Source organism: Mytilus galloprovincialis, chromosome 7, assembly GCF_965363235.1.
Source record: "Mytilus galloprovincialis chromosome 7, xbMytGall1.hap1.1, whole genome shotgun sequence".
Classification (NCBI taxonomy): domain Eukaryota; kingdom Metazoa; phylum Mollusca; class Bivalvia; order Mytilida; family Mytilidae; genus Mytilus; species Mytilus galloprovincialis.
Window position 1 is genome coordinate 39,612,364 of NC_134844.1, and position 13,649 is coordinate 39,626,012.

A 13,649-nucleotide genomic window follows, 5' to 3' on the forward strand; every position below is an offset into this window, starting at 1 on the left:
TCGATGCCACTGCTGGTGGACGTTTCGTCCCCGAGGGTATCACCAGCCCAGTAGTCAACATTTCGGTGTTGACATGAATATCAATAATGTGGTCATTTTATAAATTTCCTGTTAACAAAACATTGAATTTTACGAAAAACTAAGGATTTTCTTATCCCAGGCATAGATTACCTTAGCCGTATTTGGCACAACTTTGGGAATTTTGGATCCTCAATGCTCTTCAACTTTGAACTTGTTTGGCTTTATAAATATTTTGATATGAGCGTCACTGATGAGTCTTATGAAGACGAAACGCGCGTCTGGCGTACTAAATTATAATCCTGGTACCTTTGATAACCAATTAATCATTTCTTGCGTCCGAAGCGCTTTTCTGGATATACCTTCATCAAGAACGCTCAAAGTCAAACATTTGAAATCCGAAGATAGATAAGTACCTAATGTCGTATAAAGGGAAATAACAGTGATAATACATTAACAGCTTTTAGAAAAAGGTATTAAAGTATCAACAAATATAACTATAACAATAATGAACGAAAAGAGTAAAATCATGGCACACATTTTAATAAATAAGAATTGATATATACAAAAAGACCTAGTCAAATCTATGGCGAACTATGGCGCAGTTGGGTATGTGACGGTAATTTTCGGATGGACGATTCGAAAATTTATCATTGGTTGAAGACAGTTGCCTTGTAGATGTTTTTTATTGGCATTGGCTTGCTGTTATGTTGACGTATACATATGCCTCATACAATTATTTAATGCCGATAAACTGTTAGATAAGACCATAAGGTTATCAAAAACGTACTAGTTTTGTACGTTTATAATTTTTTAGATGTAATTTGCTATTATAAAATTTCGAAATCATTTTAAACCATGAACGTATTTTTCTTATGCATAGCTCTGATTCAAAAGCAGGACAGATCTATTGAATATCAAATTACTTTACTATCAATTTTATATTACATAAACACTCAGTATGATGAACATACACTATCGAAAAAAATACAAAAAAAACAGCATTCATTTGTGAAACGCCGCTCAAAAAACTAAGGTATTTCGCAACCGTCAAGTTCAAGTGACTTCAACACTTGGTTGCTTATCTTAGAATTCACGGGATTTTTTATACCTTGATTTGTATTTTATGGATTTTTGTGTTTTGAACATCATTAAACTAATGACTAAAACACATATTTCATTCTTTACACTAAATGTGTTTCTTACAATCAACATTTTACTTTGTTTATCAGACATTTACAGACAAATACAGAAGAAGAAAATAAAAAAAACAAAAAAAACAACAAAAAAACTATGAAATATAGATGTTTATCATTTTGATAACCATTCAGTAGAGGCAGGTTTATCTATGATTTACATGGTGTATTTATTTTTTTTATGGTTACAACACAAAAATGCATTCCAAATTCGTTTTTCCTGAACTTCGATTAAAAACGTCAGCAAACTACCTGATAACACTATAATACCTAAAAGCCAAAACCATTGACTTGGATTTTGTTCCACAAACTGACGCCATAATGTATTCCATACAAGAGCTCCTGCATTTCCTCCTGCTCCAACTAACCCTGCAACAATTCCTACGTGAGACGGGATGACATACGGTACGATAGCAAATGTTGTTCCTTCGGACATCTGGACAAACATGCTGAAAAATATCATTACAGCAATGGACGTTGGTATAGTAGACATCTGACTAAATACTATCAACATTATACCTTCACCTACTAAGCAGGTAAAATGAGCAACAAGACGACCAGCGATACCTAAATATTGTCGCATTATATCTGAGTAAATTCCTCCCATGGCCCTAGCAAAGAGATTCATTAAACCAAACAATGATGCAATTAAACTTGCAGTATCTTGATCTAGGATACTACATTCATTTGTGTCCGTCTCTTTAACTTCACTTGTCATTGTTGTGATTGTAATGTTAGAGAATGAATCGCTCCCTTCTATACAACCCTCCTTTTTAAAGTTGTACAGGAAATAAAGGTTCATGACGGTATTGACAGCAATTTCTATTCCAAAACACATCCCATACTGTATCACCAAAACCAATATAGTTATTACGGACCAAAATATGTTGCTTTGATTAGATATGTGTTTGTCATTGTTTCGAATCTCTGATGATAAAGGCTCAAATTTCTTTCCGTCAATGTTTGTTTCCTTTACAGCTGAAAAAGAAAAAAAATACAGGTAGACATGTTTTATTGACGGTAATTATTTATCAGTTGAAAAAATATAACTATGGTGACGATCTGATGTCGAAAAAACTTTTAAAATATACAGTGTACTATAAATCCAATTCTTTCTAACATTGTCATGTATCAAATTGGTTTAAAAATAAAAACACACTTGAATATTACTTTATAAATGCTGTGTTTTCAAAGCGCTTTTCTCGATTAATCTGTATCAGTAGCGCTTAAATCTACAAGTTAAATCCAAAAGTAGATACTTTACCTTTATTTGCATTCTTGTCTTTATCTGAGATGTGCTCGAATCCTTGGTTGTCGACTCCTTGCTTTTGATTTGTTTTGTCTACAGAACATGTTGGTGCTGTTGGCAATAGCCGATTGTCCCAATGTCCTTGTGGACAATCATCAGATGTGAAAATTATAGAAATACCTGAAAAACAGTGAGTATTCTATTTTCATGTTGATAGTACTTTACCAATAATATATTGCTTCAACAAACTTCCGTTATGGGCACCTAGTTTATGAACATAAAAACAGATTTTATAGATTGACAGATATTATATTTTAAGTATCGTAATTGTAATATGAGTCCGGATTCAAATACAAATTCTAAACATTTGGCATTGTGTACCAAAAAAGGAGGCAAATTACAGCTGAGAGTGTCGGCGTGTTGCTGTGTCATTTTGTCTGTTCATTCATAAATTTATTATAGGTAGTCATGTATACCAATGATAGCACAAAAACCTTTAGTCAAAAGTAATCGGAGATTAAAAAAAATAACAATATGAGAGAACACTACTTGAATAATAAAGGCAACAGTAGTATACCGCTGTTCGAAATTCATAAATCGATTGAGAAAAACACTATAAAAGTAAATTTAAGCAACTATAAGTCACCGTTTGTTTTTCAACAGTTGACAACATTAAATACCAGTTGTTCATACAAACGCTCCCTTCCACTTGCGTGTATACTATAAAAAAAATATATGATGCTATAGGAAACCTATATAAAACATCATAAAAGAGGTTTATGTGAGTATAATTGATTTGGTAAAGATATCATCAATCTATATTTTGTTTAAAAAAATCATATTGATTTTTGAAATATTTGACGTACCTGTTAATACACAAATTACTGATGGAACGACGACTGCTAATTTCCATGCCAGAAATTCGTCTGCTCCTATAACTTTCATCAACTGAAATAATCCTGGCATCAATATGAATGTGAATCCTCCCCCTAAATTACCCCACCCACCAGCTATGGCATTAGCTGTTCCAACAATCTTCGAATTAAACATGGCTGAAGTCCAGAATTGACAAGGAACAAAAGTTCCACCTAATATTCCAACGAAAAAACGTAAAACGATTAGCCCCGTACCAGTTTTTATTAAGCCTGCTAGTGCCATTGGTATAGCACCTGTAATCAGAAGGCTACACATTATTTTTCGAGGTCCAAACTTGTCACACATTGGTCCAATTATCACTCGAACTGCAATTGTAGCGGCAACACTAGCAATTCCAGAGTTAGCAAGATCTGTTTTAGATAATTCCAGCTCTTTTCTTATAGTGGGGAGAAGAGGTTGAATACCAAACCATGACGTGAACGCAACAAAGAAACAAAACCATGAGGCATGGAAGCTTCGCATATGTGGACGAGCAATGCTGAATAATCTAAATTGTTTTGCTTTGCCAAGATCATCTACTTCTATCTTTTTGGCTTGAATTTTCCTCATAATATTTGTACAACACGACATCGTTTTTTTAGTATTATCTGAAAATTAGAAGCATTGGTAATATTATAGAAGTTATTTAAAGATACTAGGCTTACAATTTATTTTTTCGTTAGACTCGCGCGTCGTCTGCATATCACTTGTCAGTAGTGCTTGAGGAGTTGGAAAGTTGGATATATTATAGACGGTATAGACAGGGTAGCTTTATGTCCTAATGGCATATGAGTATTCTATGTTAGAGTTATCAGATCAAATTTTGTTGATAGATAGTACAGTCTGTAGTGTCTATAGTCCACCTATCGTTTCTGTCTATGCGTCACAAATATTGGTAACACAAAAACAACGTATACCCTAAGAACTGTAGATTTAATAGAAGAACTCCTAATGATAATGAGAATTTAGATCTATGTGTCTTATTCTTATTTTCTGTTTTGATTGATTTTTGTTTAGTTAATCGGATCCTCTTTTTAGAAACAATAACGTACATTACGGTTTTCGGAATGACGGACATTTTTTATTTGAAAAAGGGGCTTGCATTTAAGTTCTGACAGACGGGTTTTTTTCTATTGTCATTTGTCCTATTTGTTTCCAGTTTTGGTGTATCAGCTTTAATCCGTTATGTATATACCTCTCTTGGTTGGTATCACATTTTGTTATCCAGTGACCATTTATAGATAACTCCATTATATGTTTTTTTATAATTATTATTGAACACCGAACGGTGTATACTAGTAGTTGTTAACATCTTTGCATTTGGTTTTTAGTTATTAGTTGTCACATATTATCTCATATTATTTCGGTTATTATACACCTTTGCTTTCAGATATTCGATTTTTTTTTATTGAAAGAAAGTCCAGCAAAGCGCTTTAGACGCATGAAGTGTTTAAATTTCTTTTTTGGTTTTTTAATCAAGCAATGTGTCCTGTAGACTTCAGTTGATATGCAGTGTTTTAACTATATAGATGTGGTATGAGTGTCAATAAGTCACCAATTCAAAATATTAAAAAGTTAAACCATTAGGGTCAAAGTACGGTCTTCCAAACGGAACCTTGGCACACAGCGACCAGCAAGCTATAAAGGGCCCCAAAATGACTAGTGTAAATAAACTCATCGTAGATGAATTTGACCATTAGTAATGTGCATTTTTTTTGTCAGTAAGTCCTGTAACTGTTTCGGTTCAATTATATCCTTGGCCTTCAAATATTCAGTTTTGAGCCCACCTGCTGAATGTAAATCCAGAAAAGGGCTTATGCAATTTATAACGTATTGTTCTTCTACATATATCATCATTTTTCAATTCAAGTAGATGGAATGGAAGTACTGGAATACTTAATGTCATCTTCGAGTATCGGAAGAACTTGACAACAATAACAAAAACAGCTTCCCATGAAGATTTACTTTGTTCAATGTATAGTTTTAGTAAAACAATTTTCTATAAGACTACCTTGCTTTCGATACTAACCAAGATTATTAGATAAAAAAATTATATGCAATGATAGATCGAAGAAGGTAAAATCTGATGTCTTTACGGCACTTTTTAACAGATCTGAAGAAATGTGATTTTGGTAAAAATAGAATAGAGAATGGAAATAGAGTATGTGTCAACGAGACCAACAAAAAAAACAAGACAAAAAAGCAGAAAACAAGTACATGTTGTCAATTTCAGAATTTTCAGATTTTATTGCATTTAAATATACTTAAACTACACATAAAAGAAATAATCCCATCTGAAGGTGTTGGATAAGATTTTGCAATGATAGAACTTGTTTATTATTACAGTCATTTATAATATTTCGAAGAAACATTTAATGTGTTTAAGTTTTTTAATTTATATGTATCTGTCTTTTTTAGAAAAAAAACTAAAAAAAGGTGAATAAACAGCTTTGCTGATTTGAATTCCTTCGAAAAAATGAGAAGATACAGTCTGGCACGACGAGAGAAGCTGAATTAAAAAAGTTAATTATGCTTTCCAATGTTTAAAAAAAATATGAAGAAGAGTGTTTAATTTCTCGAGTGTAAGAGTATTTCAATATACTTGGCTTTCAAATTTTGTTCCTTGAGGTTTCCTGATCAAGGTGAATCCAGAAAAAGCAATTTCGAACGCACAAATAATCTTAACTTTGGCTTTTAGATATGTCGACTTGTATCCCAATCTGCATTAGATGATAAAATACGATGTGTCTGTGTCTGCAACTATTCGTTATTATGTTTATAAACTATGTTAAAAAAAAAGCTGTAGCAAGGCACTGTTTAGCTTAAGATTGCTTGTTGTATTTCATTTTGATGATTTAGTCTCCATACAAATTATTAAATTATATCTAGCGGTTCTACATGTACGATCGAAAAATAAAACCGAGAATACAAAATAAAACAAAAATAAAATTAGACATCAGTTAAAGTTAAGTATGAAAATATATACATGAAATAACTGAGAAAACTAACTGAACATGCAATAAAGAAAAACATCAAAAAACTGAAATATAGATAATAATAAACACAATAGAAAAACTTTAATAAATTTCTTTTTCCATAAATAGTATCATTCTCAACCGTAATAACTTTTTTGGAAAAAACGAATCTACCATATCAATAAGATAATGATTGCATTAGAGCTCTCTAAATTTCATGATTTATAATTGCTATAAGCGAATGATGAAAACGTTATCTTAGTATTTCTCGTTCAAATTCAACTTTCAAAGTAAAGAAACGGCAAAAGATTTAAAACTTTATATTGCCTTTTTTAAAAGTATTTCTGTCATAAGAACTGTCAACCAATCATGATGCTCTTCACTCGTTACAGATCTTATTTTATTAAGTAATAATCTAATTGACGACTTCCCATATGTCGATCAATGGTTCATGATAGTTACCTTACATAGGATGATAACGAAATGTTACCTTTAGAGAAGGACAATAAGTAATATCATGAAGCGACCTTACCCTGCTTATTGCTTGCACAAATCTTACCGATACACTGATTTTTATGTCTTTTAACTAGGGATTTCAAGTCCACTTGTATTTTTGTCCATCTGATGAGTTAAGCCTTTTTCAACTGATTTTTATAGTTCGTTCTTATGTTGTACTGTTATACCACTGTCCCAGGTTAGGGGGAGGGTTGGAATCCCGCTAACATGTTTAATCCCGCCACATTATTTATGTATGTGCCTGTCCAAAGCCAGGAGCCTGTAATTCAGTGGTTGTCGTTTGTTTATGTGTTACATATTTGTTTTTCGTTATTTTTGTTACATAAATGAGGCCGTTAATTTTCTCGTTTGAATTGTTTTACATTGTCTTATCGGGGCCTTTTATAGCTGACTATGGGGTATGTGCTTTGCTCATTGTTGAAGGCCGTATGGTGCCCTATAGTTGTTTATGTCTGTGTCATTTTGGTCTTTTGTGGATAGTTGTCTCATTGGCAATCATACCACATCTTCTTTTTTTATAGTACTCGAGTACTCGAGTATCTCTAAGTAGTACTAAGTATCGATTACCAAAAGTATGCTCGTTTAATCGGTTTCTTGTTAGAATGATGTTGCTTTCTTAAGTTTATAAACAAAATCTTTTTTTATTAATTGCGCCACCCAGGAAACAATCATTCTTAAATCAAAATTCATAAAAATGTTCGACAACTACAATGTATTTCAAATCGACACATTATGTTTGGAAAAGCATAGAGTCATGAAATATAAATAAAAAATATAAAGTTTTTTATCTGATGATTTCACAATGACGTCATGATATGAATAGTTTTCACAAAAATGATGAAAACTACAGAATGTATGCTGTTTTCCGCCGTTATTTTCATTTTAGAAACATTGTGTGCAGCCAAGAACCACCAAAATAATTCATGATGAACTTATTTTTAAGCAATTGACGTTATCTCACCAAATGATAATTTTACAACAAATGAGGGCATTTCACTAGAATTCTTTCAATTAAAATGTGTCACATTATTCATGTCGTGTTCTGTCATAGTCGACTATAAGGTATTGGTTTTTCTCATTGTTGAACTACGGGTCCCGTAGTTGCTTACGTTCACTCATTTCAACTTTCATGGAAAGTTGTCTCATTGGCAGTCATACCACATATATATTGTCATATACTTGACGATAATTCCATTTTCTTAAAGTACAGACTACTTTTTTTCTTTCTCGGAATAGATCTATCAAGATAATATTTGCAAATTTCAGAGAGAGAAACAAGAATGTACAGTTTTGGAACAGTCTCCTCCAAGTGAAAGTTATTTCAGAAATAATTCAATTCATACTTTAGTTTTGTTGTTGTGCATAGAAATACTTAATATTTAGTGAGGCGAAAATCAAACATGTAATTTTTCACATTTGAATGCTTCAGAGAAAAACAAGGACGATCGTTCATTTAACGTGTGCATTTTGTTTTTAAGTCAATGAACTTTAAAGGCATAAACCGAAACACTTCATACGATCTTTTTGTACATTAATCTATAATTTGTATTTATACGTAGCAAACCAAAAGTGATAAAAAAATAAAACATAAAAAACATAAACGCAGCGGTAAGATTTGTAATATGAAGTGTTTATGATATCAATTTTTATACATGAAAAAACCAACAAACAAAAAACACAAAAAAAACACAAGAAGTTAATCTACACATTCTAGAAACAAGAGTCTTCAATTTTTAGATAGTCTAGAAGGCATTATTTTAACATTTTTGATGCGAAATATTAATATCTAAAAATATCTTCTTAAAGTACAGACAACTTTTAATTTCTCGGAATAGATTAATTAAGAGAATATTCTCCAGTTTCGAAGAGAGGAACAAGAATGTACAGTTTTGTAACAGTCTGCTCCGAGTAAAAGTTATTTCAGAAATTATTTAAAGTAGTTCAGGGGTATATAAAAAAAATTATAAAACTATGCTTTTTTTTAAAATGATAAAAAGTATGGGTCATCGCGCTATTTTTCAAGGTAAGAATCGTTCAAAATTGCCAAAATGTGCTTAGATTGTTCATGAAAAAACACATGTTTTTGCATACAAAGATTTCTACAAGACAAAATTTGTAAACAAAATATGAGAATAGGTTTTATAATATATTTTAAGAAAATAAAAAAGAAAAAATGTTGTCACCGAACTTGTTTTCTGGCTACAAGTAGAAAATGAAAATTTCCTTAAATGTCAAGTATAAATTTAGTACTAAAAGAGTTATATCCACTTAAATGGCTTATATGAAAAATTAATTCTATAAGTACAAATATTTGGTATTTGTTAAACATTTACGATAGTACAATGAATAACTAAGTTTTCTTTATATAAATAAACAGTGTAACAAACAAATTGCAAATCTGTCTCCAAATTTGCGGATTTGGGCAAAGAACTAGACCGATTATTTACTGTGATTGTATAAATCAAGATGGCGGTATACCCCTGAACTACCTTAATTCATATTTCAGTTTTTATTGCAGTTATGCAAATGAAAAATAAATAGTTCGTGAGGCAAACATCAAATATATGTAATTTTTCACATTTGATTGCTTGAGCGCCAAACAAGGACGATCAATCGTGAAAATGTGCATTTTTTTGAAAAGTCAACGAACATTAAAGGTTTAAACAGAAACACTTCATTTTGTACTTATACACAGCAAACCTAAAGTGATAAAAATATAAAATAAAATAGAACATAGAGAAAGCGTGAGATATTTGTAATGAAGTGTTATTTTAACATTTTTAATGTGAAATATTTGTAATATCTATTTTTCATATTTAATGTTAGAAATATATTGTAATTCATGCAAGCCATGAAAGTAAATTAAGAAAAAAAAACACATTTTGGACACACAAATAATCTTAACTATGACAGTGAAATATGTCGATATCTCAATCTGCATTTGTTCAAATTAATCCAGAAAATAAAATATGATGTATATAACTATTTTTTGTTAGATTTATAAACCATATTTAAAAAAAAAGCTGTAACAAGGCACAGTTTAGCTAACGATTTCTTGTTGTGTCTCATCTTGATGATTTAGTCTCCATACACATTATTAAATTATATTTAGCGGTTCTACGATCGAGAAAAACGAGAATTCAAAATAATACAAAAACAAAATTAAACATAAGTTAGAGGATAACATCAACAACTAAGAAAACCAGCTTAAAAAGCAAAAGGGAAAAACATAAAAAAAACAACTGAACTGGAGATAATAATGAAAAATAATACAAAAATTAATTTGTCATAGATAGAATCATTCTCAACCGTTATAACTTGTTAGAAAAAACGAATCCCGCATATCAATAAGGTTTATATTTCACCAGAGCCCTATGAATTTCATGATTTAAAATTGCTATAAACGAATGATAATAACTTACGTTATCTAAGTATTTCTCGTTCAAATTTAAATTTCAAAATAGAGAAACGGCAAAAAAATTAAAAATTTATATTAAGTTTTTTTCAAAGTATTTCTGTCATATGAACTGCCAACCAATCAAGATGCTCTTCACCCGTTACAGATCTTATCTTATTAAGTCATAATTTAATTGACGACGTCCCATATGTCGATCAATGGAGCATGATAGTTACATAACCTAGGTAGAAACCAGACTATGAATACAAAATATAACCTTTAGAGAATGAAACTAAGTAAAAGCATGAAGTCAACGACATTGCCCTGCTTATTGCTTGCACACATCTTACAGATGCACTGATTTTTATGTCTTTGAACTAGGGATGTCAACGAGTACTCGAGTACTCGAGTATCGCTCGGTAGTACCGAATTACCAAAATGATGCTCGACTAATCGGTTTCTTTTTGAATGTTGTTACTTTCTTAAGTTAATAAAAAAAGGTAGAAACTATAATTCAAATACGAAATGAAACCTTTAGAGAAGGATAATAAGTTATATCATGAAGCGACCTAACCCTGCTTAATGCTGGCACAAATCTTACCGATACATTGATTTTTATATGTTTGAACTTATCAATATTGCAATTTAGAGAGACCCACACAAACACTGTGATGTCGGACAGCTTCTTTATGTAAAAGTTTTGTTTACATGTTATTAAATGTAGGAGTAAGCAGTTTTTTTAATGATAAATATGAAGATGATTTATATATACAAGTTATATATTATAGAGGTTTCAGTAGTGATACAGTTAATAATAATAATAATAATAATAATAATAATAATAATAATAATAATAATAATAATAATAATAAAAAAATAATAATAATAATAATAATAATAATCATAATAATAATTATAATAATAAAGATAATGATAATGATGATGATGATGATGATAACGGTTATGATACGGTCATTTTTCATACAACTTAATTATTAGAAATATACTTTGATGGGTTTTTTGTTAACTATCAATAAGACAGAAACTAAAAAAAAGGTTAACCAAAATAAGCAGCTCAATGATATCAAACGGAGATGTGTGTATACGTCGATTAGATAGCATGTATACAACAAAAACAATTACGAAGAAAACATCAAGAGCACAACGAATGGTTTCCAACAGTTAAATGACGTCTACGAAATATATCAAGCAGTTAATCCCCAAGAGTCTAGACAAGTTTGTTGTTATTAGGGATTTCAATTTATTTTTGCATTATCAATACATTTGTAGTTATTAAATTACTTTTAGACATTTAATCAACGTTAACCAAATAAATTAAAGATATATGACTTCGGAAGTAAAAGATTGTTTGTTGTGAAAATGGATTGTTATGTTTATATTGTAACATTCGACAACAGAGTTTATAATGTACGATTCTAAAATAATTGGGTTTAAACTACATAAAAAAAGTAAATTAATGTTAAAAAGAATTGCCTGTTTACTTCAATAAATGGAGTGGGATACATTTAAGTAAAAAAAGTTTTATGCATTTCAGTCCAATTCGGTCCTCTTCAACTCTCGGTTTTGCAGTACTAAACATATAAAGACAAAGTTATACTTTATTATACGCACAGCAAAATAAAAAGGATACACATGACTTGAATCTGGATGATGTTGTTAAACAACGCTAAAAATAGGACTGGTTCCCTATTACCTTTGAAAGGTATACTTTATTTAATATTTGTTTAAAATCTGCTGTATCCGTTCTCCCAGAATACAATAATAAATTAACCATATGTTTACAACATGGCCAACAAAGATGATGCAAATTGTATACTTAATATACTGCGAAAACTTTAAAAGTGCATACAAATACATTTGCAATTTTCTTATAGCTTATATCATTTAAATATTACTCTCATCACACACGTGGCATGCACAATGTGCATGTGTCAAGTCAGTTACCTTTATTTCAATGATTGCTGATGTCTTGCTGTTATTTTAAATTCGACGTTAATAAGATTATAAAAGTAGAATTACACTTAGAAATTTATTTAAATGTTAGATACGTTCAGAAATCATGTACTCACCAAAGAAAAATGAAACACACGTTTATAAAACACTGTTATCTGATGCCTCCTGAACTGCACATTCATTTAGAGAAAACGTTTTTTTTTAGGGTTTAAAATACTATTTGCTTTGAGGGGAAAAAAACTTAAAATCTACTATTATATTGTATAAATGTGCTGTATTCTGACGAACAATGGAAGGGGGATCTTGAAAAACAAAATGCAGGATTTTTTTTTCTTTTTCGTTGAAAGAAACCAGGAGATCTAAGTGCTAAAGTATAAATATTCACGGAGAATTATACAGATGCCGTTTCGAGTTGGTTCACCGTTATTGAATATCTGTTTCACAGACAATGTTCAATTGACAACAATCTCGTCCTCTTTCCATCGAATGTGACAAATACTCAATAAAACCGTGTTTGTGCTAACACGACGGGTACCACACGTGGTGCAGATTCTCTTCAGAAACACCTAAGCTCAGCACCAGTTTTTTTATGGGATTTGTGTTGCTAAGTCTTTAGTTTTTTATCTAATGTTTTGTGTACTATAATAATTGTTTGTCCTTTCGTCGTTTACTGACATGCCATTGTTTGTTTTGTTTAGACTTATGAGTTTAAATATCCCTTTGGTATCTTTCGACTCTCTTAGATAATAAGCCGAAAAAGTAATGTTGCGGGATTGAACATATTTAATTAGCACTGAACGTTTCCCCTTAAATGGGAATATTTAGAGTCATTCTATGTAAGCATCAAAATCATGATGATATGACATGTCACAGAATTGGTACAAAGTTTTTATAAAATGTTCTCACCATTAGTTTAAACATATTTATTTATAGTGGATTGGGAAACAAGTTTTGCAACTTATATTAATCCCTTTCCACTTTGCGGGTGCGAGTACTGCCTTGTAGCGGCATTAGCCTACTCTTTTTCGAAATCTACAAGGATGTCTTTAACGTGCAAGAGATATAGCTCTCTCTTAACACGGGCCAGCCATTTATCGTCCCCTTCCGACGGACTATCATCGCTTCCTCAAGACCATACTCGCAAATGGTGTCAATTGAGAGCCGAAAATTGAGTTCCTGAAATTTTCATCCCAAATGGGAATCGAACCAGGAACCTTTGTGTTAGTAGTCCGATGCACTAACCACTACATCACGGCTCCCACCATTGAGATATACCGTAATATAAAAAAGGTTAATATGTACACATTTCGATTTATAAAATAACGATATGACACCCCGAAACTGAACAAATCTGATGTTGACTGGTTGTGTATATTTACACCAGTATTGCGCACTACTTTGTGGTATCC

General features: G+C 31.2%; 1 protein-coding gene across 1 annotated transcript; it reads right to left on the reverse strand.

Moving 5' to 3' along the window:
* Nucleotides 1-346: 346 nt before the first annotated feature.
* Nucleotides 347-3,982, reverse strand: LOC143082958 (uncharacterized). Its single transcript, XM_076259019.1, has 3 exons — nucleotides 3,330-3,982; nucleotides 2,479-2,643; nucleotides 347-2,192 (listed from the first exon to the last, which is right to left on the reverse strand). Exons 1-3 carry the CDS (start codon nucleotides 3,967-3,969, stop codon nucleotides 1,372-1,374), a joined length of 1,626 nt encoding a protein of 541 aa, XP_076115134.1. The 5' UTR covers nucleotides 3,970-3,982; the 3' UTR covers nucleotides 347-1,371.
* Nucleotides 3,983-13,649: the final 9,667 nt, after the last annotated feature.

Coding starts and splice junctions, on each gene's coding strand:
- LOC143082958 (XM_076259019.1), bottom strand. CDS start 3,969: ATGTCGTGTTGTACAAATATTATGAGGAAAATTCAAGCCAAAAAGATA. Junction 2,644..3,329: donor AGTAATTTGTGTATTAACAG/GTACGTCAAATA, acceptor ACTGTTTTTCAG/GTATTTCTATAATTTTCACA. Junction 2,193..2,478: donor AGACAAGAATGCAAATAAAG/GTAAAGTATCTA, acceptor TTTCTTTTTCAG/CTGTAAAGGAAACAAACATT.